The sequence below is a fragment of the Scyliorhinus canicula genome, chromosome 8 (genome assembly GCF_902713615.1).
Source record: "Scyliorhinus canicula chromosome 8, sScyCan1.1, whole genome shotgun sequence".
NCBI lineage: Eukaryota > Metazoa > Chordata > Chondrichthyes > Carcharhiniformes > Scyliorhinidae > Scyliorhinus > Scyliorhinus canicula.
Window position 1 is genome coordinate 152,402,467 of NC_052153.1, and position 24,960 is coordinate 152,427,426.

The 24,960-nt window shown below is 49.5% G+C and overlaps 1 protein-coding gene across 2 annotated transcripts in view; it reads left to right on the top strand.

Moving 5' to 3' along the window:
• arhgef28a (Rho guanine nucleotide exchange factor (GEF) 28a) overlaps positions 1–24,960 on the top strand; it is a 571,388-nt gene that overhangs the window by 102,352 nt on the left and 444,076 nt on the right. For both annotated transcript variants that reach the window (XM_038805467.1, XM_038805468.1), the window contains exon 2: positions 4,160–4,203. In XM_038805467.1, the coding sequence (XP_038661395.1) occupies positions 4,171–4,203 (33 nt within the window). In that variant the 5' untranslated portion in view covers positions 4,160–4,170. The remainder of the gene's footprint in view (positions 1–4,159; positions 4,204–24,960) is intronic.

Genomic DNA, 24,960 nt, shown 5'->3' on the forward strand with positions numbered 1-24,960 from the left:
AGAGGTTGAAGTTTCAAACCAAAGTTGTAGAGATTGCACTCAGTAAATATACATCAAGCAGTATTATTAAATCTGTCTGCTTTGCTGGGAGCAGCAGACATATTTTGGTATTTTTGTCTCTCAAATCAGCCAGACTTTAAACAAACGTTGAGGTCTCCCGATGGTAAATACAGCACATGATAAAGTATTGAAAAACACAAAAGCAGGAAGCTGCCAGGTTTGATTTCCAGCCTCTGTAGAATTGGCTGATTTCAGCTTGGGACGCTAAGAGAGGAAACATAACTGGCTGCAGTGTCTCTGGATTAAGAGTGAGGAAGTCCGACAAGATTCTTGCTTGTGATCACAGTTCAGCCATCCCTGTTGCAAGATGCACACGCAGATGATGGGAATGAAAAAAACAAGATTGGCAATTCTCTGGGCTTGCAAATGAAGAATTAATGACTATTATTTATTATCTATTCTGCCAAAAGGAGCTTGTGCAATATTTCATGGTTTCTCTGTCTTGTATATAATAGCATGTAATTTAGTAGCCCAAGATGATCTTTATTAAGTCCTGCATGGTTCCAAGTAGATTTTGGTTGGCCTGAGGCCTACACCAGTCTTGATTAAAATGCTTGCAGGGCATCATCCACATCGAAGCTGCCATCTCACCAAGTATGCAGTCATCAGACATGGATGGCTTTGGAGTCAGCAGGTCAAGCTGTGTCTTGCACGTACCTGGGCTAATCGGCACCATTGACCAATCATGTCCATTGCTGATTGGTCATATTAATTCATGGGTTGTGGACGTTGCTGGCCAGGCCAACATTTTCTGCCCATGCCAAATCGCCCTTGAGAAGTTGTTGTGGTCCACGTGCCTACTCCAAATGCCAAGATTGGGGTTACAAATCTGACCTTGGAGAGGAGGAAATAGCTTCATAAGCGTCCTCCCCCAATCAGTCATTGGGTTCTTTGTGGACTTGAATATGTGTGATGCCTTCCATTTGTATAAATTTGAATTTGTACCTATGCCAAGTGATAAGCATCTCCAAAGAACCAAGGCTCTCCTTTAGATTTCATAAAACAACACATCCAAACCATGCTGGATATCTGTGAGAAATAATGTTACCTCAACCACCGAGTATTTTGCAAATTGTTTCCTGCAACATCCACAGATGGCCGGCACCATCAGTCTGTAATTACTGTATGTTATGCATCCTTGTTAGTTTCACAGAGAGATGCCTTTAAGGGTGAATGCTGTCAATTGCTAACTGCAGAGTAGAATTCTGGTCTTCACTTTTGAATGCTTGGCAGAAGTTTTTGGTCTAATTGGCTGCCATAAAGACTAAAAAACGAATTACAATCATTTTGGAATTGAGCTTCCTTGTGCCTTCGAGAGAACTCTGTATGCAAAATTCAAGGAATTATTGAACAATAAAGCATATTGTATGTTGTTCATAACGCTGTTCCTGTTTAGTAAAACATGCTTATGATTCGAGGAATATTGTAAGTATTTAGCACTTGTTTTCTAAGATTGGGATAAACTTCCATTTGGACGTTATTCTGAAACATGCGTAGCTTAGAGAACTGTATAGTTTTCAGGTCCTATAAGTTATGTTTCTACAAACAACCTGCTGAAGAACAAATCTCTCTTAAAAAGGTCAAAGACACAGTGGAATAAACTGAAATTCTGAACTGTATGTTTCCAAAACCTAGAGGGAGCCCACTGTTGAATGGGTTGGTAATGCACTCTAGTGGTAGAACATCATAATACAATATTACAGTTTCCCCTCTCTCCCTCACAGTGAGTCCCCCTTCAGTTTCTTTTGTCCCTCTGTGCCCTCCTTTAAACTTGTGGTGCATTATATACAAACTTCACAAATGCTTTAGTCATTTTTCGCAATGTGTTGATGAACACAGACTGATTTGCGTCATTACTTTTCTGAACTTTTGATTAAGTTTCATGGGGATGAGGAGGCGGAATGTCTCTGTGAGAGGGAGAGGGGAGGAGGGGTGCCTTTGTGAGGGGAGGGAGAGTGTCTTTGTGAGGGGCAGAGGGGAGGAAGAGTGTCTTTGTGAGGGGGAGAGGGGAGGAGGAATGTCTCTGTGAGGGGGAGAGGGGAGGAAGAGTATCTCTGTCAGGGTAAGAAGGAGTATCTGAAGGGAAGGGGAGAAGGAGGAATGTTTCTGAGGAGGAGGAGTATCTCTGTGAGGGGGAGGAAGGAAGATGCCTGACAGGGAGGATGAGCAGGAGGAGAGTCTCGGCGAGGAGGAGGAGAGTCTTGGGTAGGGAGAAGGAAGAGAGTCTTGGGGACTGGAGGAAGAGAGTGTCAGGGGTGGAGGAGGAGGAGAGCCTCGAGGAGGAAGAGGAGGTGAGTCAGGGAGCAGGAGGAGGAGAGACTCGGGGAAAAGGAGGAGGAGGAGAGTCGGGTAGGAGGGGGAAGGAGAGGAGGTGGAGAGTCGGGTAGGAGGGGGAAGGAGAGTCGGGTAGGAGGGGGAAGGAGAGTCAAAGGAGGAGGAGAGTCGGGTAGGAGGGGGAAGGAGAGTCGGAGAGGAGGAGGAGGAGAGTCGGGTAGGAGGGGGAAGGAGAGTCAGAGAGGAGGAGGAGAGTCGGGTAGGAGGAAGAAGGAGAGTCGGAGAGGAGGAGGAGAGTCGGAGAGTCGGAGGAAGAGAATCTCGGGCAGGGGGTGGAAACAGAGATCTGGATCTGAAGGCTTTGTTTGAAGGAAGGTCTGCTGACAAACCACCACCTGAAATAAAGACTTTTCCTTTTGCTTATGATTTTTTTTCCCATTCTCCTCTGTGTTTGTCTGTCGTCTATGCATATAGAGAGTGGGAGCAAGTTAAAGCGGGGAATTAAAAATTAGACCAGAGTTAACCCGTTGTATTTGCTGCATATTTCATTACAATTCTTGTTATTAGTAAAAAGTAATTGTGTTTACATTTACAAACTGGTGACTAATTGGGCAGCCAAGGGCTAAATACTCCAGGTATTTTTCTGAGAATTATTGGTTAATTCGCTTATGTTGTGACTCCGGGTCAAGTGGGGCTGGAATTGACCGTGCACTTGCCCAGGGTGTCATACCATGGGATAAGGGGAGGATGGTAAGGGTGGAAACCAGGAGGTGATGGGTTGGGTGGGGAGTTGTCAGTGAAAGGGTGGTGGTGGTGGTGGTGGGGGGGGGGGGGGGGGGGGGGGGGGGGGGGGTGGAATAGGTGGGCGACTGATTAAAAATACTATTTACCGGTCATTGAGCTGAGGATAGATGTTAAGGGGTTGTCTTCAACTCTTGACGTCAGAAGGGGTGCAGCTTCACCGACAATGCATGAAGCCATGGACGATAAGGGAATAGTGTTGATGGGCTTTAGAGGGGTTTCACAGGTCGGTGCAACATCGAGGGCCGAAGGGCCTGTACTGCGCTGCAATATTCTATGTTCTAAGCCAGTTTGGTTCTTCAACAGTCAGTTCACCCTTGGACCCATACTGCAGCTGGGAGAGAAAAGGCAGGGCCATAGTTGTTTAATAAGGTCAGTGACGGGCACCTCTGCTTCACTTCTGACTGCAAGATCCAGGCCATTAAAATGTTTAATATTATAGAAGTGTAATTTGAAGTACAGGTACTTGTGCTGCGTTATGATGTACTCCAATTAAGTGCGTAATTGGCCAAATCGATTGTGAATTCTCCACAAGAGATGCTAAGCATTGATAAATTGAACATGATGAAAAGCTTGGTGGGTTCAGGATCCACTCCACACAATTTGTTAAAATTTGCCTCCTGTTCCTTTCCCTTCTTGGGGACAGGGACACAATTATTTTGCCTGTCATGACGTATATTAATGTGCCACAAAAATATCAGTCTCTCTTAGGATAAGAGGTCGCAAATTTAAAACGGCGTTGAACAGAAACCACTTCTCCCAAAGGGTTGTAAATCTGTGGAATTCGCTACCCCAGAGTGCGGTGGATGGAGGGACAGTGAGTAAATTTAAGGAGGAGTTAGACAGATTTTTAATTGGTAATGGGTTGAAGGGTTATGGAGAATGGACAGGATGGTGGATTTAAGGCCAGAATGAAATCAGCCATGATTGAATGGCGGAGCAGACTTGATGTGCCAAATGGCCTAATTCTGCTTTCATGTCTTATGAACTTATAAAATTGTAAACACTTTTTTTCTTTCTATAGATGTAGAAGAGATGGAGCTAAGCTACCATGAAGTGCCAATATACGTAAGTATTTCTTTTGTTGGTAACTATATCTGTAATCTCCTTCAGCCCTACTGACATATCGGTGCTCGTCAAATTCTAATCTCTTGAACATCTCTGATCTTAATTGTTCCTTTATTGATGGCCTTGTCTTCAGCTGCCAAGGACCTAAGTTCTGGAATTTTTTCTCTAAATCACTCTGTCTTTCCATTCTTTTAATGGACTTCTTAAAACCTACCTTTTGATCTAGTTTGGATCATTTGTCTGAATAATGTCTTACGTTGGTGGCAATCAATGCAAAGTGACTTGGGATATTTTGCTGTTGTTGCTGCTGCAGCTATTTTTTGTGTTGAAGATGGTGCGAAAGAATGGAACTTAGACAACCAATGTCTTTCCCTGGACTGGGTTATAGGTAAATGCAAAAGTTTCAAAAACAATGGCTTAGAAATTAATTGATGCCCTGAATGTTTTATAGCCACAAAATGTCTAATATGGCAAGCAATTTGCTTATGCTGTCACAACACCATGGGCTGGTGCGCGGTTAATTCCAATGACACTTGACCTGGAGTCACAACATGGGTGAAATTATATTTTATTTAAATAACTCAAGGTTTTTGGCTGAATCCAATAAACTGCAGTCACCAAGTTTGCAACTTGAACACAGGCAACCTTTTATTATGTACACTATTATAATTAAATGGACAGAAAATGTAACTGATTATTTCCCAACCTGCCCTTCCTAAGTACTGACTCACTCTCTCTCTCTATCTATCGATCTGTCTGTCTGTCTGTCTGTCTGTCTATCTATCTATTTGTCTATCTGTCTATCTATCTTATATACACACACAAACAACAACACAGAGGGGAAAGTGTGGCAGAAAGGAAAAACAAATATTGATAAAAATAAATTTTGATGCAATGGGATGACTTTCATTTAGTGTCTTTCTGAAGTTCAGCTTTTGTTTTGCCACTTCTTCCTTCTAGGCTTCAGATGATTTTCTGCGGCAAGGTTGTCTACCTTCTTTGCAGACTCAGCATCGTTTCAGATTCACAGCAGGCCAGGCACTCTCTGCTTTCAGAATAATAGGGCTGTACTTTCACTTCAGCAAGCAGGAGAGAGAGAGTGTTCCTTTCACTTCCAAGGTCTAACTGCTTCTGCCCTGTTCTCTCAAAAAGCATAATGCAGGAACCAATCACTGACTATTGTCAGGCAGAACACTGCCTATAGCCAATTCACCAGTTACCAGCCAACCGATCGATCCAACCCCCTTCAAGCCTGGTTCCTAAGAATATGACGAATGTAGGAAATTTTTATATAGATTGTATTATGTATATTTTGCGGCTGTAATGTTATTAAAAGCTATAGTATTATATATATTGTTGCAGTAATATTTTTAAAAATCCTGGTTTCACATACAGGCAGGTGATAGAATATAATAGAATTTACAGTGCAGAAGGAGGCCATTCGGCCCAGCGAGTCTGGATTGGCTCTTGGAAAGAGCACCCCACTTAAGCTCACACCTCCACTCCATCTCCCTAAACCAGTAACCCCACCTAACCACAGGACAATTTAGCATGGCCAATCCATCTAACCTACACATCTTTGGACTGTGGGAGGAAACCGGAGCACCCGGAGGAAACCGACTGAGACACAGGGAAAACAGACAATGACCCATGCCGGGAATTGAACCTAGGACCCTGGAGCTGTGAAGCAAATGTGCTAACTACTGTGCAACTGTGCTGCCTTGTGTCTCCTAGGGCTGTAAATTAAAGTGAGGTAATTATTCATTGCAACTATTTATTTATTTACAAACCGGTTCCGAATGGAACTTTGTTATGATTGCTGGAGATTCCCTGGAGAATAGATAATTTGAGACATTATATTTAGACTTAGGTAAGCAGGTCATGAGATCTGAGTGCGATAGAGACTATGTAATTAATGAGAGGAGCCAGGTCTGTAGCAAGTAGTTTTAGCTGTAGGAATGACGGAGACAGAAGGATTTTCAGTTTGTGCCAGAGGGGGTCTCTCTCTACTTTTCGGAAAGAAAACCGCTGCACAATAGTGGAGCAAGTATCCTTGTGTGCTCATTTTATTTACCAGTGGCTTTTGAATTGTAATAGGCTTTGCTTAATTGGAGATAGAAAAAGGCATTAGTTAGTAGCTTAAGTTATTCCGTTTCTTTTTAGTATTGTTTAACTGTCAATTGAAAACCTATTTTCTGTGATAATGTGGTTACTCCTGTGTTAATAACACTTTGCTTTTATATAAAAGATCCCTATTTGTCAGTGTAATCACTCCAGGAGTGAAGTACGCCGAACAAAATTAGCATGAGTGGCCCACACCACTGGGAACTCAGCCGATCAGGGGAGAGCATCGGGGGTGGGCCTCAGGTGATGTCCATAGGGCGTGCACCGTTTTCGAGGGGGGGGGGGAGCATCGCAAAAGCGGCGCCGCTTCCCCCATTTTGGCGCCAACGGGGATACTACGGTCGATTGCCAAACGTGATTTTGGCATTGGAGACCAGAGAATCTCGTCCATGATCTCCAATTTAAGAAGGCGATGAGAAAATATATTTTCCCTCAGAGGGTTGTGAACCATTGGAGCTCTTTTCCTCACAGATCGGTACTGGATGGGTCAATTAATATTTTTACGGCAGAGGTAGTTAGATTCTTGATTGGGAAGTCAAAGGTTATCAGGGTAGACGGTAATGTGGAGTTGAGGCCACAATCGATCAGTCATGATCTTATTGAATGGCGGAGCAGACAAATGGCCTACTCCTAATTCATATGTTCATATCTAAGTATATTGTACTATTGGGGCAGGTTTAAACCAGAGGTATCCAAACACCAATTGCGGTCGATCGGGAAATAATGTACAGGCAACTGCATGCATGTGCGATGCTTACTTGATGCATGTGTGGTGTGCACCTCCAATGCGCAGGTGCGGGCTTGGTGCCTGCTTTCTATGCATTGCGTGAACACAGAGTCGGTGCATGTGCGGTGTGCGCTTTCTGTAAAGCCTGGAAAGAAGCACGGTTGAATAGAATGCTACATGTTGCAGTCACATGGCATTACATAGAAGTATGTCATTAATATACTTGACGGATATGCAATGTGCCAATAGTTACTCTTTCTCCATATATATGTAAATAACATCTTCACTTATAAGCTTTTGAAATAAAACACGCATTGATCTGGTAAATAAAACGAGAGCTTGTTTTGATTGGTCATCAATGTAGGCGTTGATGTCAGACTCCGCTTTCTGCTCGGGCTTCCGTGGAAAAGGTAAGAGTAAATTGTATATGATCATACAAAATAAAGCACTGGTAACTCACACCTATCACTGTTGACTGCAAAGGTCTGTGCAATACAAGTAGTCTTTAGTGCATTATTTAAGATTTTATCCTTGGAGCTCAGCCTAGTGGGAAAGGATCGACAGCACAAAACTGTCCTCACTTATTACATTCACGTTGAAATAAAAGGCACCTCACCCGGGGTGAGGTTGGCAAAGAGAGGAGGGGGGGAGATTCGCAACGTGGCTAGGCTGCAGATAGTGAGTGGGGGTAGGGGTCTGCCGAAACTGAAGGTGAGACTCTTGAGATTACACTGGAAATCAAGGCCTAATAAGAGTGGGGCGCAGAGTTCGGGCAGGACGTAGAGCTGGAATTTGGCATAGCTAGCGCCTTGGATTGTGAGCGTCGCGGCGGTGCGCACTTGGATCTGGATAGAGTGGGAGCCCGAAGCGAGGGAGATAGTTTGCCGCGCGGGGAAAACGGGGAGCGAATAGCGTCTTACCAGATCTGGGTGTATGAAGCTCTCCGTGCTCCCGGAGTCGAAAAAGCACGGCGTGCTGTACCCGTTAATTTGGACCGTCGCCATCAAGTTTCGCAGATGCTTCGGGCGCGATTGGTCCAGAGTGACTGCGCTGAGTTGCGGGTCGTCGGCGGCTTGATCAGCTGTGCTGGAGTGGCCCCGTGATGACTGCCGTCGAGGTGAGTTTCAGAGTTTGAAGGGGAATGGATCCAAAGATGGCCGCCCCCATGAGTCACACATGGCCGGCCGCATGGAGGACGATTGCCAAGATGGCCGCCCCCATTAGTCGCACATGTCGGGTGGGGGCGGAGTCGGCATACAGGCTGCAGCAGTTCGGGGCCTGCGGGCCTGTGAATTCAGGGAACGAGTGCTTTGAGCCGTGGGAGGGTTAGAGGCTGGGGCTTTCTTCGCCAGACACACTCTGGCATGGTGTCCTTTTCGCCCGCAGCTGCTGCAGGTCGCGCTGCGGGCCGGGCAGTGCTGCCGCGAGTGCTGATTCTGGCCGCAAAAGTGGCAGGCTGGGGCAGCATTGTGGCTGGGTGGCCGCGTGGCGCAGGCCATGGGGAGTCGCTGGTCGGGGGCCCATGACGGGGTCCGCGGGGAACGAGGTGAGGCTGCAGAAGGAGACCTCCATAGTGGTAGCAAGTTCAGCAGTCGCTTCAAGATTTAGGGCCTCCCTTTTCCAGCAGTCGTTGACGCACGTAATTTGACCTAAGGCCCGAAACAAAGGCATCGCATACAGCAAGTTCTCTATGTTCTGCCGCGGTAACCGCCTGGTAATTACAGTCACTAGATAAAGTTTTAAGCTCTCTCAGGAATTCTGCGAGCGATTCCGTAGGCCGCTGGCGGCGAGTAGTAAACATGTGTCGCGCGTAGACCTCATTAACAGGCCTCACATACATTTTGTCGAGTAGCGCTAGGGCTTCAGTATACGAACCGGCGCAGTTTAGTTGAGTAGAGATTCTGTGGCTCACCCTCGCGTGCAGTAGGCTCAGTTTCTGCTCCTCTGTTGTTTCGGCTGTGCTTGCTTCCGCCAGGTAGGTTTTAAAACACCGCAGCCAATGAGAAAAAAATTATTTTGCCTCTGCATCCTACGGGTCGAGTTCCAGTCGCTCAGGCTTGAGGGCTGATTCCATGATTGATCTTGACTATTTCTTAAGTAGATTAAATTGATGGAACCATCAATTCACTAGACACGTGCTTTAAGATATGAACAATGGTTTTAATCTACTTACAACAAAGCCAGCCTGTTCCACGTTGAACTCTCGATGAACTGAACGACTGGCTCTGAGCATTGGTATTTATACAGCAGTCCAGGGGGAGGAGTCATGGGCGAAACTAAGGGTGGAGCCCTGTACAAACTCCTAAGCATTCCCAGCGCTACTCCCCCTAGTGGTCGGGCAACGCAACTGCGCTTACAAATGCATGGTCTCATGTATATACAATATAGTGTGAATTACGGAGTAACATTCACATAACCCTGGACCCATAGAAAAGTGCCAAGTGAATATTGCACAACATTGGGGCAGCACGGGGAGATTTGCATACGTGCAGTGCGGTCAGCGTAAGTTGAAGGTGGTTTGTGAAGGGGCTGTTCTCGAGTGACAGCTTTACCCGAAACACTACTTACGTAGTGTCTCCCACCCATCCTCCTCCTCTAACCAAAAAAAAGCTCTGTCCATTGGATTGCTAAACTAACAAGTTTTTTATTTTTTTTATTTTTCAGTAGTTGGGAAGTTAGTTCAGTGGGAATGGAGGCTAGGGCAGTTGAATGTTTCTCCTGCAGAATGTGGGAGGAAAGGGTCACCTCTAGTGTCCCTTCTGACTACATCTGCGGGAAGTGCACCCAACTCCAGCTCCTCGAGAGCCGCATTAGGGACCTGGAGCTGGAGCTGGATGAACTTCGGATCATTCGGGAGGCGGAGGAGGTTATTGAGAGGAGTTATAGGGAGGTAGTCACACCTCAGGTAAAAGATGAAAGTAGATGGGTTACCGTCAGGGGAGGGAGAGGGAACCGGCAGGCAGTGCAGGGATCCCCTGTGGTCGTTCCCCTCTATAACAAGTATACCGTTTTGGATACTGTTGCGGGGGACGACTTACCAGGGGTAAGCAATAGGGCGCAGGTCTCTGGCACAGAGTCTGTCCCTGTTGCTCAGAAGGGAAGGGAGAAGAGGAACAGAGCACTTGTCATTGGGGACTCCATAGTTAGAGGAACAGACAGGAGGTTCTGTGGGAACGAAAGAGACTCACGGTTGGTGTGTTGCCTCCCAGGTGCCAGGGTTCGTGATGTCTCTGATCGTGTTTTTGGGATCCTTAAGGGGGAGGGGGAGCAGCCCCAAGTCGTGGTCCACATAGGTACCAACGACATAGGTAGGAAGAGAGATGGGGATTTGAGACAGAAATTCAGGGAGCTAGGGTGGAAGCTGAGAGCTAGAACAAACAGAGTTGTTATCTCTGGGTTGTTACCCGTGCCACGTGCTAGCGAAGTGAGAAATAAGGAGAGAGAGGAGTTGAACACGTGGCTACAGGGATGGTGCAGGAGGGAGGGTTTTGGTTTCCTGGATAATTGGGGCTCATTCTGGGGTAGGTGGGACCTCTACAAACAGGATGGTCTTCACCTGAACCAGAGGGGTACCAATATCCTGGGGGGGAGATTTGCTAGTGCTCTTCGGGGGGGTTTAAACTAATTCAGCAGGGGGATGGGAACCTAAATTGTAGTCCCAGTGTACAGGATGTTGAGAGTAGTGAGGTCAGGGATAGGGTTAAAAGTTCGAAAGAGGGCACCGGCAAGCAGGACGCTGGTTTGAAGTGTGTCTACTTCAACGCCAGGAGCATCCGGAATAAGGTGGGTGAGCTTGCAGCATGGGTTGGTACCTGGGATCTCGATGTTGTGGCGATTTCGGAGACATGGGTAGAGCAGGGACAGGAATGGTTGTTGCAGGTTCCAGGATTTAGATGTTTCTGTAAGAACAGAGAAGATGGTAAAAGAGGGGGGGGTGTGGCATTGTTAATCAAGGAAAGTATTACGGCGGTAGAAAGGACGCTTGAGGACTCGTCTACTGAGGCAGTATGGGCCGAGGTTAGGAACAGTAGAGGAGAGGTCACCCTGTTGGGAGTTGTCTATAGACCTCCGAATAGTCCCAGAGATGTAGAGGAAAGGATTGGAAAGATGATTCTTGACAGGAGCGAGAGTAACAGGGTAGTTGTTATGGGGGACTTTAACTTTCCAAATATTGACTGGAAATACTATAGTTCGAGTACTATAGATGGGTCAGTTTTTGTGCAGTGTGTGCAGGAGGGTTTTCTGACACAGTATGTAGACAGGCCAACAAGGGGCGAGGCCACATTGGATTTGGTACTGGGTAATGAACCCGGCCAGGTGTTAGATTTAGATGTAGGTTAGCACTTTGGTGATAGTGATCACAACTCGGTTATGTTTACTTTAGCAATGGGCAGGGATAGGTATATACCGCAAGGCAAGAATTATAGCTGGGGGAAAGGCAATTATGATGCTATTCGGCAAGATTTAGGAGGTATAGGATGGGGAAGGAAACTGCAGGGGATGGGTACAATCGAAATGTGGAGCTTTTTCAAGGAACAGCTACTGCGTGTCCTTGATAAGTATGTACCTGTCAGGCAGGGAGGAAGTTGTCGAGCAAGGGAGCCGTGGTTTACTAAGGAAGTTGAAGCACTTGTCAAGAGGAAGAAGAAGGCTTATGTTAGGATGAGACATGAAGGCTCAGTTAGGGCACTTGAGAGTTACAAGTTAGCCAGGAAGGACCTAAAGGGAGAGTTAAGAAGAGCGAGGAGAGGACACGAAAAGTCGTTGGCGGATAGGATCAAGGAAAACCCTAAGGCTTTCTATAGGTATATCAGGAACAAAAGAATGACTCGAGTAAGATTAGGGCCAATCAAGGATAGTAGTGGAAAGTTGTGTGTGGAATCAGAGGAGATAGGGGAAGCATTAAATGGATATTTTTCGTCAGTGTTTACACTGGAGAAAGACAATGTTGTCGAGGAGAACACTCAGGTTCAGTCGACCAGGCTAGATGGAATTGAGGTTCAAAAGGAGGAGGTGTTAGCAATTTTAGAAAATGTCAAAATAGATAAGTCCCCTGGGCCAGATGGGATTTATCCTCGGATTCTCTGGGAAGCCAGGGAGGAGATTGCAGAGCCTTTGTCCTTGATCTTTATGTCGTCTTTGTCGACAGGAATAGTGCCGGAAGACTGGAGGATAGCAAATGTTGTCCCCTTGTTCAAGAAGGGGAGTAGAGACAACCCTGGTAATTATAGACCTGTGAGCCTTACTTCGGTTGTGGGTAAAATGTTGGAAAAGGTTATAAGAGATAGGGTTTATAATCATCTTGAAAAGAACAAGTTGATTAGCGATACTCAACACGGTTTTGTGAAGGGTAGGTCATGTCTCACAAACCTTATTGAGTTTTTTGAGAAGGTGACCAAACAGGTGGATCAGGGTAAAGCTGTTGATGTGGTGTATATGGATTTCAGTAAGGCGTTTGATAAGGTTCCCCACGGTAGGCTATTGCAGAAAATAAGGAAGTATGGAATTGAAGGTGATTTAGCGGTTTGGATCAGTAATTGGCTAGCTGAAAGAAGACAGAGGGTGGTGGTTGATGGCAAATGTTCATCCTGGAGTTCAGTTACTAGTGGTGTACCGCAAGGATCTGTTTTGGGGCCACTGCTGTTTGTCATTTTTATAAATGACCTGGAAGAGGGTGTAGAAGGATGGGTTAGTAAATTTGCAGATGACACGAAGGTCGGTGGAGTTGTGGATAGTGCTGAAGGATGTTATAGGATACAGAGGGACATAGATAAGCTGCAGAGCTGGGCTGAGAGGTGGCAGATGGAGTTTAATGCGGAAAAGTGTGAGGTGGTTCACTTTGGAAGGAGTAACAGGAATGCAGAGTACTGGGCTAATGGCAAGATTCTTGGTAGTGTAGATGAACAGAGAGATCTCGGCATCCAGGTACATAAATCCCTGAAAGTTGCCACCCAGGTTAATAGGGCTGTTAAGAAGGCATATGGTGTGCTAGCCTTTATAAGCAGGGGGATTGAGTTTCGGAACCACAAGGTCATGCTGCAGCTGTACATAACTCTGGTGCGGCCACACCTGGAGTACTGCGTGCAGTTCTGGTCACCACATTATAGGAAGGATGTGGAAGCTTTGGAAAGGGTTCAGAGGAGATTTACTAGGATGTTGCCTGGTATGGAGGGAAGGTCTTACAAGGAAAGGCTCAGGGAATTGAGGTTGTTTTCGTTAGAGAGGAGAAGGCTGAGAGGTGACTTAATAGAGACATATAAGATAGTCAGAGGGTTAGATAGGATGGACAGTGAGAGTCTTTTTCCTCGGATGGTGATGACCAACACGAGGGGACATAGCTTTAAATTGAGGGGTGAGAGATATAGGACAGATGTCAGAGGCAGTTTCTTTACTCAGAGAGTAGTAGGGGTGTGGAACGCCCTGCCTGCAACAGTAGTAGACTCACCAAATTTAAGGGCATTTAAGTGGTCACTGGATAGACATATGGATGAAAATGGAATAGTGTAGGTCAGATAGGCTTCAGATGGTTTCACAGGTCGGCGCAACATCGAGGGCCGAAGGGCCCGTACTGCGCTGTAATGTTCTATGTTCTATGTTCTATGTTCTAAGTTGCTAGCACTGTGGCTTCACAGCGCCAGGGTCCCAGGTTCGATTCCCCGCTGGGACACTGTCTGTGCGGAGTCTGCACATTCTCCCAGTGTCTGTGTGGCTTTCCTCCGGGTGCTCTGGTTTCCTCCCACAGTCAAAAGATGTGCAGGTTAGGTGGATTGACCATGCTAAATTACCCTTAGTGTCCAAAAGGTTTAGAGGGGTTACTGGGTTGTGGGGATAGGATGCAAGTGAGGGCTTGGGTGGGTTGGTGAAGACTCGATGGGCCAAATGGCCTCCTTCTGCACTGTATGTTCTGTTAAATCTTTGCTGCTTAGGGTACAGAAGCATATGTTATGTCACAGGATTTGTAACCCAGAGGCCTGGAGTTTAAATCCCATCATGCAGTTGGAGAATTTTAATTCAATGAATTAAACTAGGCTACAATTCTGGAACTATTGACCACAAAAGTACCAGATTGTTGTAAAGACTTGCCTGCCTTACTAACACCTTTTTAGGGGTGGAAACCGTTGCATAATAGCGTGTAAGAGTGTGCTTTTCGTCCAACAGGCAGTAGAAGGCCTATGTTGTGCAACATGTTTGAATGTCCCTGTGGGGGAGGGCGGGAAGATCGCATTGGTAGATTGTGTTGGGATGATTGTCAAAAAAGTAGATCTCAAGTCACTAAAGTCAAGGCATCCCTGGTTTAAACTAACTTGGCACGAGTGTGGGTACAAAGAAGAACAAAGAAAAATTACAGCACAGGAACAGGCCCTTCGGCCCTCCAAGCCTGTGCCGATGAACTAGGTGGTAATTATGGAGAGGGATACAAAAGTGCAGAGCATATTGAGAGAGACAGCTCTGACTAGAGTACGGTATTAGGTGGGATAAGCATAATAAAATTTGAATTAGTGTTACAGTGCCTGGAGGTAAATGCTCGGTAAATAAGATTGTTGAGTTGCAGGCGCAGATAATCACGTGGAGATATGATGCTGTGAGAATAACAGGGACGTGGCTCATAAGCTCTCCGAATGAGCAATTTACTTATTGCCATTCTCTCACCTTCTCGCCATAACCTTGAACATACTTCCTTTGCAGATAAAAGTCTAATTCCCTTTGAATGCTCTATGTGAACCGACCTCATTATGCCCTCAGGCAGTGCATTGCAGACATTAACCACTCCCTGTATGAAAATGTTTCTCCTTATGTCGCTTTTGTTTCTTTTGTGAATTACGTTCGTGCTGTGCCCTCTCATTCTCGGTCCTTCTACCAGAGAAGTTTTTAGAAACGATAATTCTGGACAAAATTGATAGCCACTTGGATAAATGTGAATTAATTAAGGAAATCCAGCATGGACTTGAGGCACATTGTGTTTAATTAACCTGCTGGCTTTTTCACGAGGTGACAGAGAAGGTTGATGAGGGTAATGTTGTTGATGGGGTGTCCATGGAGTATCAGAAAGCATTTGATAAAGTGTTGCACTTCAGCCTTGTAAACAAAGTTAGAGCTCATGGAATAAAAGTGAAAGTAGCAATATGGATATGAAATTGGCTGAGTGAGGGAAAGTGGAAGTACTTCGAGCGGCGGCCATGGAAGGAATGGTCGCACACAGGGCAGCTCCAGCTTGAAGGTGTTGATTTGAGCTCTTTTTACCCCAAAACGGGAATTTTGACAGGAAAGTGTTGCTAAAGGTGTGGAGGAGAAATTCCCCCTCGGAGTGGCGTGTCTGCTTGTTATCAAACCCCCCAGAAAAAGGTTCAAGACCTGGGCAAGGAAATGCAAGAAACCTGTGGCACAGCAACAATTGGAAAGATGGCAGAGGGGGAAGGGTCGTAGCATGCTGGAAAGCCCCAGATGGAGCAGTTGATGGCGTTCATCAGAGGGGGTTTCTGCCAGCAACAAAAGGCAATGCAGGAAGGTTGATCGAAGGCCATCGAAGGAGCGGTTGCACCATTGAAAGGCTTGATGGAGAGTCGCAAAGTGCTTGGTGACACCGGGTCACAGATCTGAGAGATGGAGAGGGTGATGTCGGACCACAATGATCGGGTGTTAGCATTGGAGATGGAGGTGGGGCTTTTGCCGTACCTTTGCAAATCATTAAGGCCAAAGATAGAGGAGCAGGAGAATAGATCTGGAAAGCAGAACCTGCGTATTGTCAGTTTGTCTGAAGGAGTGGAACGCAGGAGTGCCACGAGATATGTCTCAAGGATGCTGGTAGGACTGGTGACGGAGGGGTTGCTGGACAAGACCCCCTGAGGTGGATAGAGGGCACAGGTCCCTAAGGCAATAGCCGAGAGCGGGGAAGTCGCCATGGGCAGTGATTGTGAGGCTCCACAAGTTTGTGGAGAAGGAGAAGATCCTGTGGTGGGTCAGAGAGAAGAGGAACTGCGAATGGGAGGGGAACAAGGTCTGAATCTAACAGGACATTGGAGCAGAGCTAGCGCCAAGGCGCACCAGGTTCAACAAGGCCAACGCTGCTCTTTACCGAAGGCAGATCAAGTTTGAGGTGCTGTTTCCGGCAAAACTGTGGGAACTTTTGAAGGCCAGGAGTACTATTTTGAAATTCCAGAGGAGGCCAATGACCTTATTAGAGACTATAAATTGGGGGAGAACTGAATGTTGATGGACACAGAGGAGTTGGAATAATGGAGTTCAGAAGATGTGGCTAGTGTGGGAGCTGGAGGGTGGGGTGGGGGTGGGGGGGGGTTCTTCTCGGGTAGGGTGATTTTGTTGTTGTGATTGTTTGTTTGTTATCGGGCAATAAGTTTGTAAGGGGCAAAAATATCGTGTTTGTAGGTGCCAAGGAAGTGCACGATCCAGGGGGAGTGACGTGATAGAGAACAGGGATTTGGAGGTGCTAGTGAATGTTTATGCACCGAATTGGGACGATGTGGGGTTTGTAAAGGGGTTGCTGGAAGCGATTCCAGACCGGATATGCCTCATTTGATCATGAGGGGATTTTAATTGTGTACTGGACCGAGGGTGGATAGGTCGAGCCCCACGTCAATGGGAAGGTTGAGGATGGTGATTGAGCTGGGAGGGTTTATGGAAAGGATGGGAATGGTGGGAACCTGGAGGTTTAGGAACGCAGGGCAGAGGGAGTATTCCTTCTTCTCGCACATGTACAAGGTATACTCCAGAACTGAATTTTATTCTGGTGATACGAGAGGTAATGATGGGGACGGAGTATGCGGGAATCGTGATTTCTGACCATGCACCGTGTTGGCTGGAGGTTAGACTTAGCTTGAGACAGGAACAGAGGCCAGGGTTGAGGTTAAACCCAGGGCTTTTAGTGGACATGGGGGCGGGATTCTCCCAGCCCTGGGCCGGGCCGGATAATCCCCACGACCGGGCCACGCTGCCCTGCAGGGCGGAGAATCGGTGCATTGGTGCCGGCGTGGTTGGCCCGGCGCCTGGCAGGCTTGCCGATTCTCCGGGCCGAACGGGCGTGAAAAAAAAACTGAGTCCCGCTGGCGGCGCCATTCTAACCTGCTCTCAGTCGGTGGGATCCTGGCGTGAAAGGGTCAGGGTGTGGCCTCTGGGGAGGGAGGGAGGGTCCGACCACGGAGACGGCCTCCGATGTGGCCTGGCCCGGGTTTGGGGCCCACCAATTGGCGGGCTGGCCTCTCTGGCTGGGGGCCTCCTTTCCTACACGCCGGCCCCTGTAGCCCTCCGCCATGTTGCGTCGGGGCTGGCGCGTTGAAGGAGGCCACTGTGCATGCGCGGATCCCGCGATGCACAGTACGCGCAAACTGCTCCAGCGCCAAGCTGGACCCCTATAGGGGCAGCGGCCCGATGACGCCGTCGTAAAATGCGACGTCATTTACGACGGGGTGGACACTCTGCCGCGGTATTGGAAAATCCAGCCCGGGGTTCTGTGACAAGGTGCGGTCGGTGATTAAGGACTATGTGGAGCTGAACCAAAATAGGTATGTATCGGCGGCCACATTCTGGGAGGCATTGAAGGTGGGGCAGCGGGGGGAGGGGGTTGGTGAGGAAGGGGATATGGGGTGGTTTTTGGACCGGCTGGAATTCCCAAGGCTGGATGAGGAGAGGAGGCAGGCAATGGAGGAGCCCTTAGGTTTGAGAGATGAAGGAAAGCATAAAAGGGATGACTCAAAATGAAGCGTGTTCCCTTCCAGCAGTCATTGTCGGATCCCTGGGAAGCCCCCGGAGTCGGATAGTTACCCTGTGGAGTTCCATAAGGAGTTCTCTATGGAGATGCACCACACTTATTGCAGATGTTTAGCGAGGCACTGGAAAAGGGGGAGCTGCCAAAGACACTGTGGTGATGTAAGGTAGGACCTGTACTACAGGTTCGCCGGTAGCCCCTGCCGGTTGGCTCCGCCCAATAGGAGCTGTATAAATATTCATGTCCTCCATTGATCTGCCATTTCGCCAGCTGCAGCAGGAGGCCACGCATCTGACTGCAATAAAGCCACAATTCTACCCAATCTGAGTCTTTGTGCAATTGATCGTGCATCAATTTATTGCAGTCAGATTTTCAACAAGATGGATATCAGAATCAAACCAGATCGCCTGCAGCTGGATCCGCACTCGCCCGACGCCAGAAAGGACTTTAATCACTGGCTAGCTTGCTTCGAGGCTTACATCAACGCAGCGACCCCCACACCAACAGACACTCAGAAGATACAGCTCCTGTATTCCAGGTTGAACTCGAGTGTGTTCCCGTTGATCCAGGATGCCCCAATTTATGCGGAAGCCATGGCACTCCTAAAAGAGAACTACGCGCAGAAAGCGAACACGCTCTTCGGAAGGCACGTACTCGCCACTCACTCTCAACTCCCTGGTGAGTCCATCGAAGACTTCTGGCGGGCCCTAATCCCACTCGTTTGGGACTGTGATTGTCAGGCCGTTACGGCCACCGAACATTCTAATCTCCTCATGCGCGATGCGTTCGTAACGGGGATTGGGTCGGACCTCATCCGACAACGACTGCTGTAAGGGACCATGCTCGACCTAGCGGAGACAAAAACGTTAGCGCTTTCCATGACGGTCACCTCCCGTAATGTTCAGGCCTACCTCTCTCGCCGCGTGGCCCACCCCTCCTATCCCTCCTGGATCCCGCAAACGACCCCCCCAGTTGGGGCCCTGCCGACTCGATACGGCTGCGTCGCACGCCAATCCGCGCACCCCAGGGGTCCCCGCTGCTACTTCTGCGGCCAACAGAAGCATCCCCACCAACGCTGCCCGCGCCGCCACTTGCAAGTCTTGTAGCAAGAAGGTGCACTTCGCCGCAGTGTGCCAGGCCCGTGCAGTCGCCGCTATCGCCTCCTCCCCGCTGCCAAACGCACAATGGGCGCCGCCATCTTCTCCTCCCGGGGCCACTTGCGGCCAGTGGGCGCCACCATCTCCTCCCCCTCAGTCTACATCTTGTCCAGCGCAACCACCGTGCGGCCCATGGCCGCCGCCATCTTGTCCAGCGCCACCACCGTGCGGCCCATGGCCGCCGCCATCTTGTCTCACCCCCGCAATGTGAGCCCCATGGCGCCGCCCTTTTGTTCCCTGCAGGACCTCTGGATGCCGCCATCTTGTCTTCCCCATGGGGCAGGAACGCCAACGACATCCCACGACCTGGGCCGCTGACGCTCTCCACCTGAAACCTCTGATGACCACCCGCAGCTCGCCTCGATGACGCTGGACCAGTCTCGTCCACACAACCCGGCCACCGCTTCGACAACAGTGAAAATCAACGGCCACTTGACCTCTTGCCTGCTGGACTCCGGGAGCACCAAAAGCTTCATACACCCGGATACAGTAAGGTGCTGCTCCCTCGCGGTCCACCCCGCCAATCAAAGGATCTCCCTGGCCGCCGGATCCCATTCTGTCCCGATCCAAGGGTTCTGCACGGTCACTCTCACAGTCCAGGGCGTAGAATTCCGCAGTTTCGGTCTCTACATCCTTCCTAATCTCTGCGCTGCACTATTGTTGGGCCTGGATTTTCAGTGCAATCTCCAGAGCCTCACCCTCAAATTCGGCGGGCCCCTACCTCCACTCACCGTTTGCGGCCTCGTGACCCTAAAGGTTGACCCCCCCCCCCCTCCCTCTTTGCCAATCTAACTTCGGATTGCAAACCCGTTGCCACCAGGTACAGCGCCCAGGACAAGGCCTTCATCAGGTCCGAGTTCCAGCGGCTGCTTCGGGAAGGCATCATCGAGGCCAGCAACAGCCCCTGGAGAGCCCAAGTGGTAGTGGTTAAAACTGGGGAGAAACACAGAATGGTCGTAAACAACAACCAGACCATCAATCGGTACACGCAGCTCGACGTGTACCCCCTCCCACGCATATCTGATGTGGTCAATCAGATTGCGCAATACCGGGTCTTCTCAACAATTGACCTGAAATCCACCTACCACCAGCTCCCCATCCGTAAATCAGACCGTCCATACACTGCCTTCGAGGCGGACGGTCGGCTCTATCACTTTCTTAGGGTTGGGTTCCCTTTGGCGTCACTAACGGGGTCTCGGTCTTCCAAAGGGAGATGGACCGAATGGTCGACTGGTACGGTTTTCGGGCCACGTTTCCGTACTTTGATAATGTCACCATCTGCGGCCATGATCAGCAGGACCACGATGCCAGCCTCGCTAAATTGCTCCGCACCACCACTCTTCTCAACCTTACGTATAATAAAGAGAAGTGTGTGTTCAGCACAACCCACTTAGTCATCCTCGGCTACGTAGTCCAAAACAGACTTCTGGGGCCCGATCCCGACCGCATGCGCCCCCTCATGGAGCTTCCCCCCCCCCACTGCCCCAAGGCCCTCAAACGCTGCCTGGGGTTCTTTTCGTACTATGCCCAGTGGGTCCCAAACTATATGGACAAGGCCCGCCCACTCATACAGTCCACTGAATTTCCCCTCACGGCCGAGGCTCAACAGGCCTTCGCCCGTATCAGAGCAGACATAGCCGAGGCCGGGATGCACGCAGTAGACGAGACACTGCCCTTTCAAGTAGAAAGCGACGCTTCAGATGTCGCCCTTGCCGCCACTCTAAATCAGGCAGGCAGACCCGTGGCATTGTTTTCCCGCACCCTTCATGCCTCTGAAATTTGGCACTCATCTGTCAAAAAAGAGGCCCAGGCAATCGTTGAAGCTGGCCGGCGGTCGGTAGCCTTCATGTTCAATAACACACAGTGGGGCAAGATCAAAAATGATAAAACCTTGCGGTAGAGAATCGAGCTCTCCACCTATAATTACGAGATTTTGTATCGCCCCGGCAAGCTCAACGAACCCCCAGACGCCCTCTCCCGAGGTACATGTGCCAGCGCACAAGTAGACCAACTCCGGGCCCTGCATGACAGCCTTTGTCACCCGGGGGTCACACGACTGTACCACCTCGCCAAGGCTCGCAACCTGCCCTACTCCATCGAGGAAGTACGGACAGTCACCAGAGACTGCCAGGCGATTAGGAAGGCAAAGGCGTCGGTCCCCTTCCCCATAAATAGTTCTGGCTGGTCTGATACCCCGAAGACTTCCACTTTCGGAAGACTTCCACTTTCGGGCTTGGCTCCACCCTCACCCCCACAACCTGAGACATTGCTTCAAAGAAGGCATTCCAGAACCCGACAAGTCCGGGGCAGGCCCAGATGTGATTGACCCCGCCTCATTGGCACTGTTCACATTTGTCCTGCACTTGCTCGTTTGGGTGTGCTCTGTCCACCACTTTCAGTTGCATTAGGCTGAGCCTTGCGCAAGTGGAGGTGGAGTTGGCTCTGTTCAGTACTTCACTCCAGAGTTCCCACCCTATTTAAATCCCTCATTCTTCCTCCATTTTTTCCATGCCTCATCCAGTGGGGAGCGTGCCCTTTCTAATAGTTGTCCATACAGTTTCCCCCCTGCCAGATTGCCTGAGTCTAGTAGTTCCTCTAACATTGAAGTCCATGGGTATGATGTCTTCTCCTTGCAGAGGAAGTGCGTTACCACAGTTCATTCCCATTGGTTGGTTGTAGTTTTTCTGTCAATTAAGTCGCTAGTCTGCCCTCCATATAGAAGTCTGTAACTGTTTCTTAACGGTGTTGTCCAATATGGTTGTCACAAACCTGTGGTTGCCACAGATATGGGCCGTAGTGGACATTTCTGATCAGCTGATGTGCATTCTCAATTGATTCCAGGTTTGGAATGTGGCTACCACCACTGGGCTTGTGTGGTGAATCACTGTGTGCACTTGTATTGGGGATGTAAGGTAGGACCTGCACTACAGTTTCGCCGGTAGCCCCTGCCGGCTAGCTCCGCTCACAAGGAACCTTATAAATATGCGTGTCCTCCTCTGATCTGCCATTTCGCCAGCTGCAGTAGGAGGCCACGCAATAAAGCCACGGTTGTACCAATCTGAGTCTTTTGTGCAATTGATTGGGCTGGTTTAGCTCACAAGGCTAAATCGCTGGCTTTTAAAGCAGACCAAGCAGGCCAGCAGCACGGTTCAATTCCCGTACCAGCCTCCCGGACAGGCGCCGGAATGTGGCGACTAGGGGCTTTTCACAGTAACTTCATTGAAGCCTACTCGTGACAATAAGCGATTTTCATTTTCATCAATTTATTGCAGTCATATTTTCTAAGAAATGGATATCAGAATCAAACCAGATTGCCTGCAGCTGTATCTGCACTCGCCCGACGCCAGAAAGGACTTTAATCACTGGCTAGCTTGTTTTGAGGCCTACATCAACGCTGCGCCCCCCCACGCCGACGGAAGCTCAGAAGATTCAGGTCTTATACTCCAGGTTGAGCTCCAACGTGTTCCCGTTGATCCAGGACGTCCCGAATTACGCGCAAGCGATGGCACTCCTAAAAGAGAACTACGCACAGAAAGCAAACACGCTCTTCGCCAGGCACGTACTCGTCACTCGCTCTCAACTCCCTGGTGAGTCTATCGAAGACTTCTGGCAGGCCCTAATCCCACTCGTGTGGGACTGTGACTGTAAGGCCGTTACGGCCACTGAACATTCCAATCTCCTCATGCGCGACGCGTTCGTAACGGGGATTGCGTCGGATCCCATCCGACAACAACTGCTGGAAGGGGCCACGCTCGACCTAATGGAGACAAAAACTTTAGCGCTCTCCATGACGGTCGCATCTCGTAATGTCCAGGCATACCCCGCTCGCCACGCGGCCCACCCGTCCTACCCCTCCTGGACACCGCAAATGACCCCCCCTGGCTAGGGCCCTGCCTAGTCAATATGCCTGCGCCGCCTGCCAATCCGCGCACCCCGGGGGTGCCCGCTGCTACTTCTGCGGTCAGCAGAAGCACACCCGCCAACGCTACCCGGCCCGCGCCGCCACTTGCAAATCCTGCGGTAAAAAGGGCCACTTTGCAGCTGTGTGCCAGGCCCGCGCAGTCGTCGCTACCGCGCACGCAATCGCCCCCTTCCCCCGGCCGAATGCACAATGGGCTCTGCCACCTTCTCCTCCCAGGGCCACATGCGGCCAGTGGGTGCCGCCATCTTCTCCTCCCAGGGCCAGGTGTGGCCAGTGGGTGCCGCCATCTCTCCCCCCCCCCCTCTCAGTCCACGTGCGGCCCATGGGTCCCGCCAACTTGTCCCACCCCCGCAAAGTGTGCCCCATGGGCGCCACTATTTTGTTCCCCACAGGACATCCAGATGCCACCATCTTGTCTCCCCCACAGGGCTGGAATGTCAGATATGGGTTGCCGATGCTCTCCATCTGAAACCCCGGACGACCACCCGCAGCTCACCTCGATGACACTGGACCAATCTTGCCCTCACAACCTGGCTACCGGTTCGACGACGGTGAAAATCAATGGCCACGTGACCTCTTGCCTGCTGGACTCCGGGAGCACCGTTAGCTTCATACACCTGGACACGGTAAGACGCTGCTCCCTCGCGGTCCACCCCGCCAATCAACGGATCTCACTGGCCTCCGGATCCCACTCTGTCCCAATCCGAGGGTTCTGCATGGTCACTCTCACTGTCCAGGACGTGGAATTCAGAGGTTTCCGTCTCTACGTCCTCCCCTACCTCTGCGCTGCACTATTGCTGAGCCTGGATTTCCAGTGCAATCTCCAGAGCCTCACCCTCAAGTTCGGAGGGCCCCTACCTCCACTCACCGTTTGCGGCCTTGCGACCCTCAAGGTTGACCCCACCTCCCTCTTTGCCAATCTAACTGCGGATTGCAAACCCGTCGCCACCAGGAGAAGACGGTACAGCACCCAGGACAAGATCTTCATCAGGTCCGAAGTCCAGCGGCTGCTTCGGAAGGGTATCATCGAGGCCAGCAATAGCCCCTGGAGAGCTCAAGTGGTAGAAGTAAAAATGGGGGAGAAACACAGAATGGTCGTGGACTTCAGCCAGATCATCAATCGGTACATGCAGCTCGACGCGTACCCCCTCCCATGCATATCTGATATGGTCAACCAGATTGCGCAGTACCGGGTCTTCTCAACGATTGACCTGAAATCCGCCTTACACCAGCTCCCCATTCGTAAATCGCACTGTCCATACACTGCCTTTGAGGCGGACATTCGGCTCTATCACTTCCTTCGGGTTCCCTTCGGCGTCACTAACGGGGGTTTGGGAGTGCCGTTGTGGCAAGGGTTTGGAGGATCGTCCCTGTACAGGAACTCTCCTCCTTCCTCACCCATTCCATTACCAGTTCTTTCACTCATCCCTTCACTCTTTCTGCTTTGGCTGCCCAGTAACAGTATTGTAGGGTTGTGTAGGTTTGGGAGGGCCAGGCCTCCCATCCTTATTTTTCTTTGCAGGATCGTTTTGGCGATTCTTGGGTTCTTCAGCTCCCGGACCACCCACACAAATGCTATAATCATTTTGTCGACAAAGTTAAAGCAGGCCTTGAGGATGTAGATCGGTATGGATCTGAATAGGAAGAGGAACATGGGCACCATGTTCACCTTTATCGTCTGCCCACCAGGAAGAGTGGGAGTGTGTCCCATCACTGCAGGTCCTTTCTCCACCAGACTCGTCAGGTTGCATTTGTGGATCTGTGTCCAGTTATGCGGAAACTGTCACTGAAGGACGATGAGGCTTTGGAGAGAGTACAGAAAAGATTTACCAGGGTGTTGCCTGGTATGGAGGGTATTAGCTATGAGTAAAGATTGAATAAACTGGGATTGTTCTCCCTGGAGAGACAGAGGCTGAGGGGCGATTTGTTCGAAGTTTATAAAATTATTAGGGGTATAGATAGGGTGAACAGTTGGAGGCTTTTTCCTAGTGCATAAATGACAATTACAAAGGGGCACAAGTTGAAGGTGAGGGGGAAAAAGCTCAGTGGAGATGTGCGGGGAAGTTTTTTTACACAGAGGGTGGTGGTGGCCTGGAATGAACTGCCA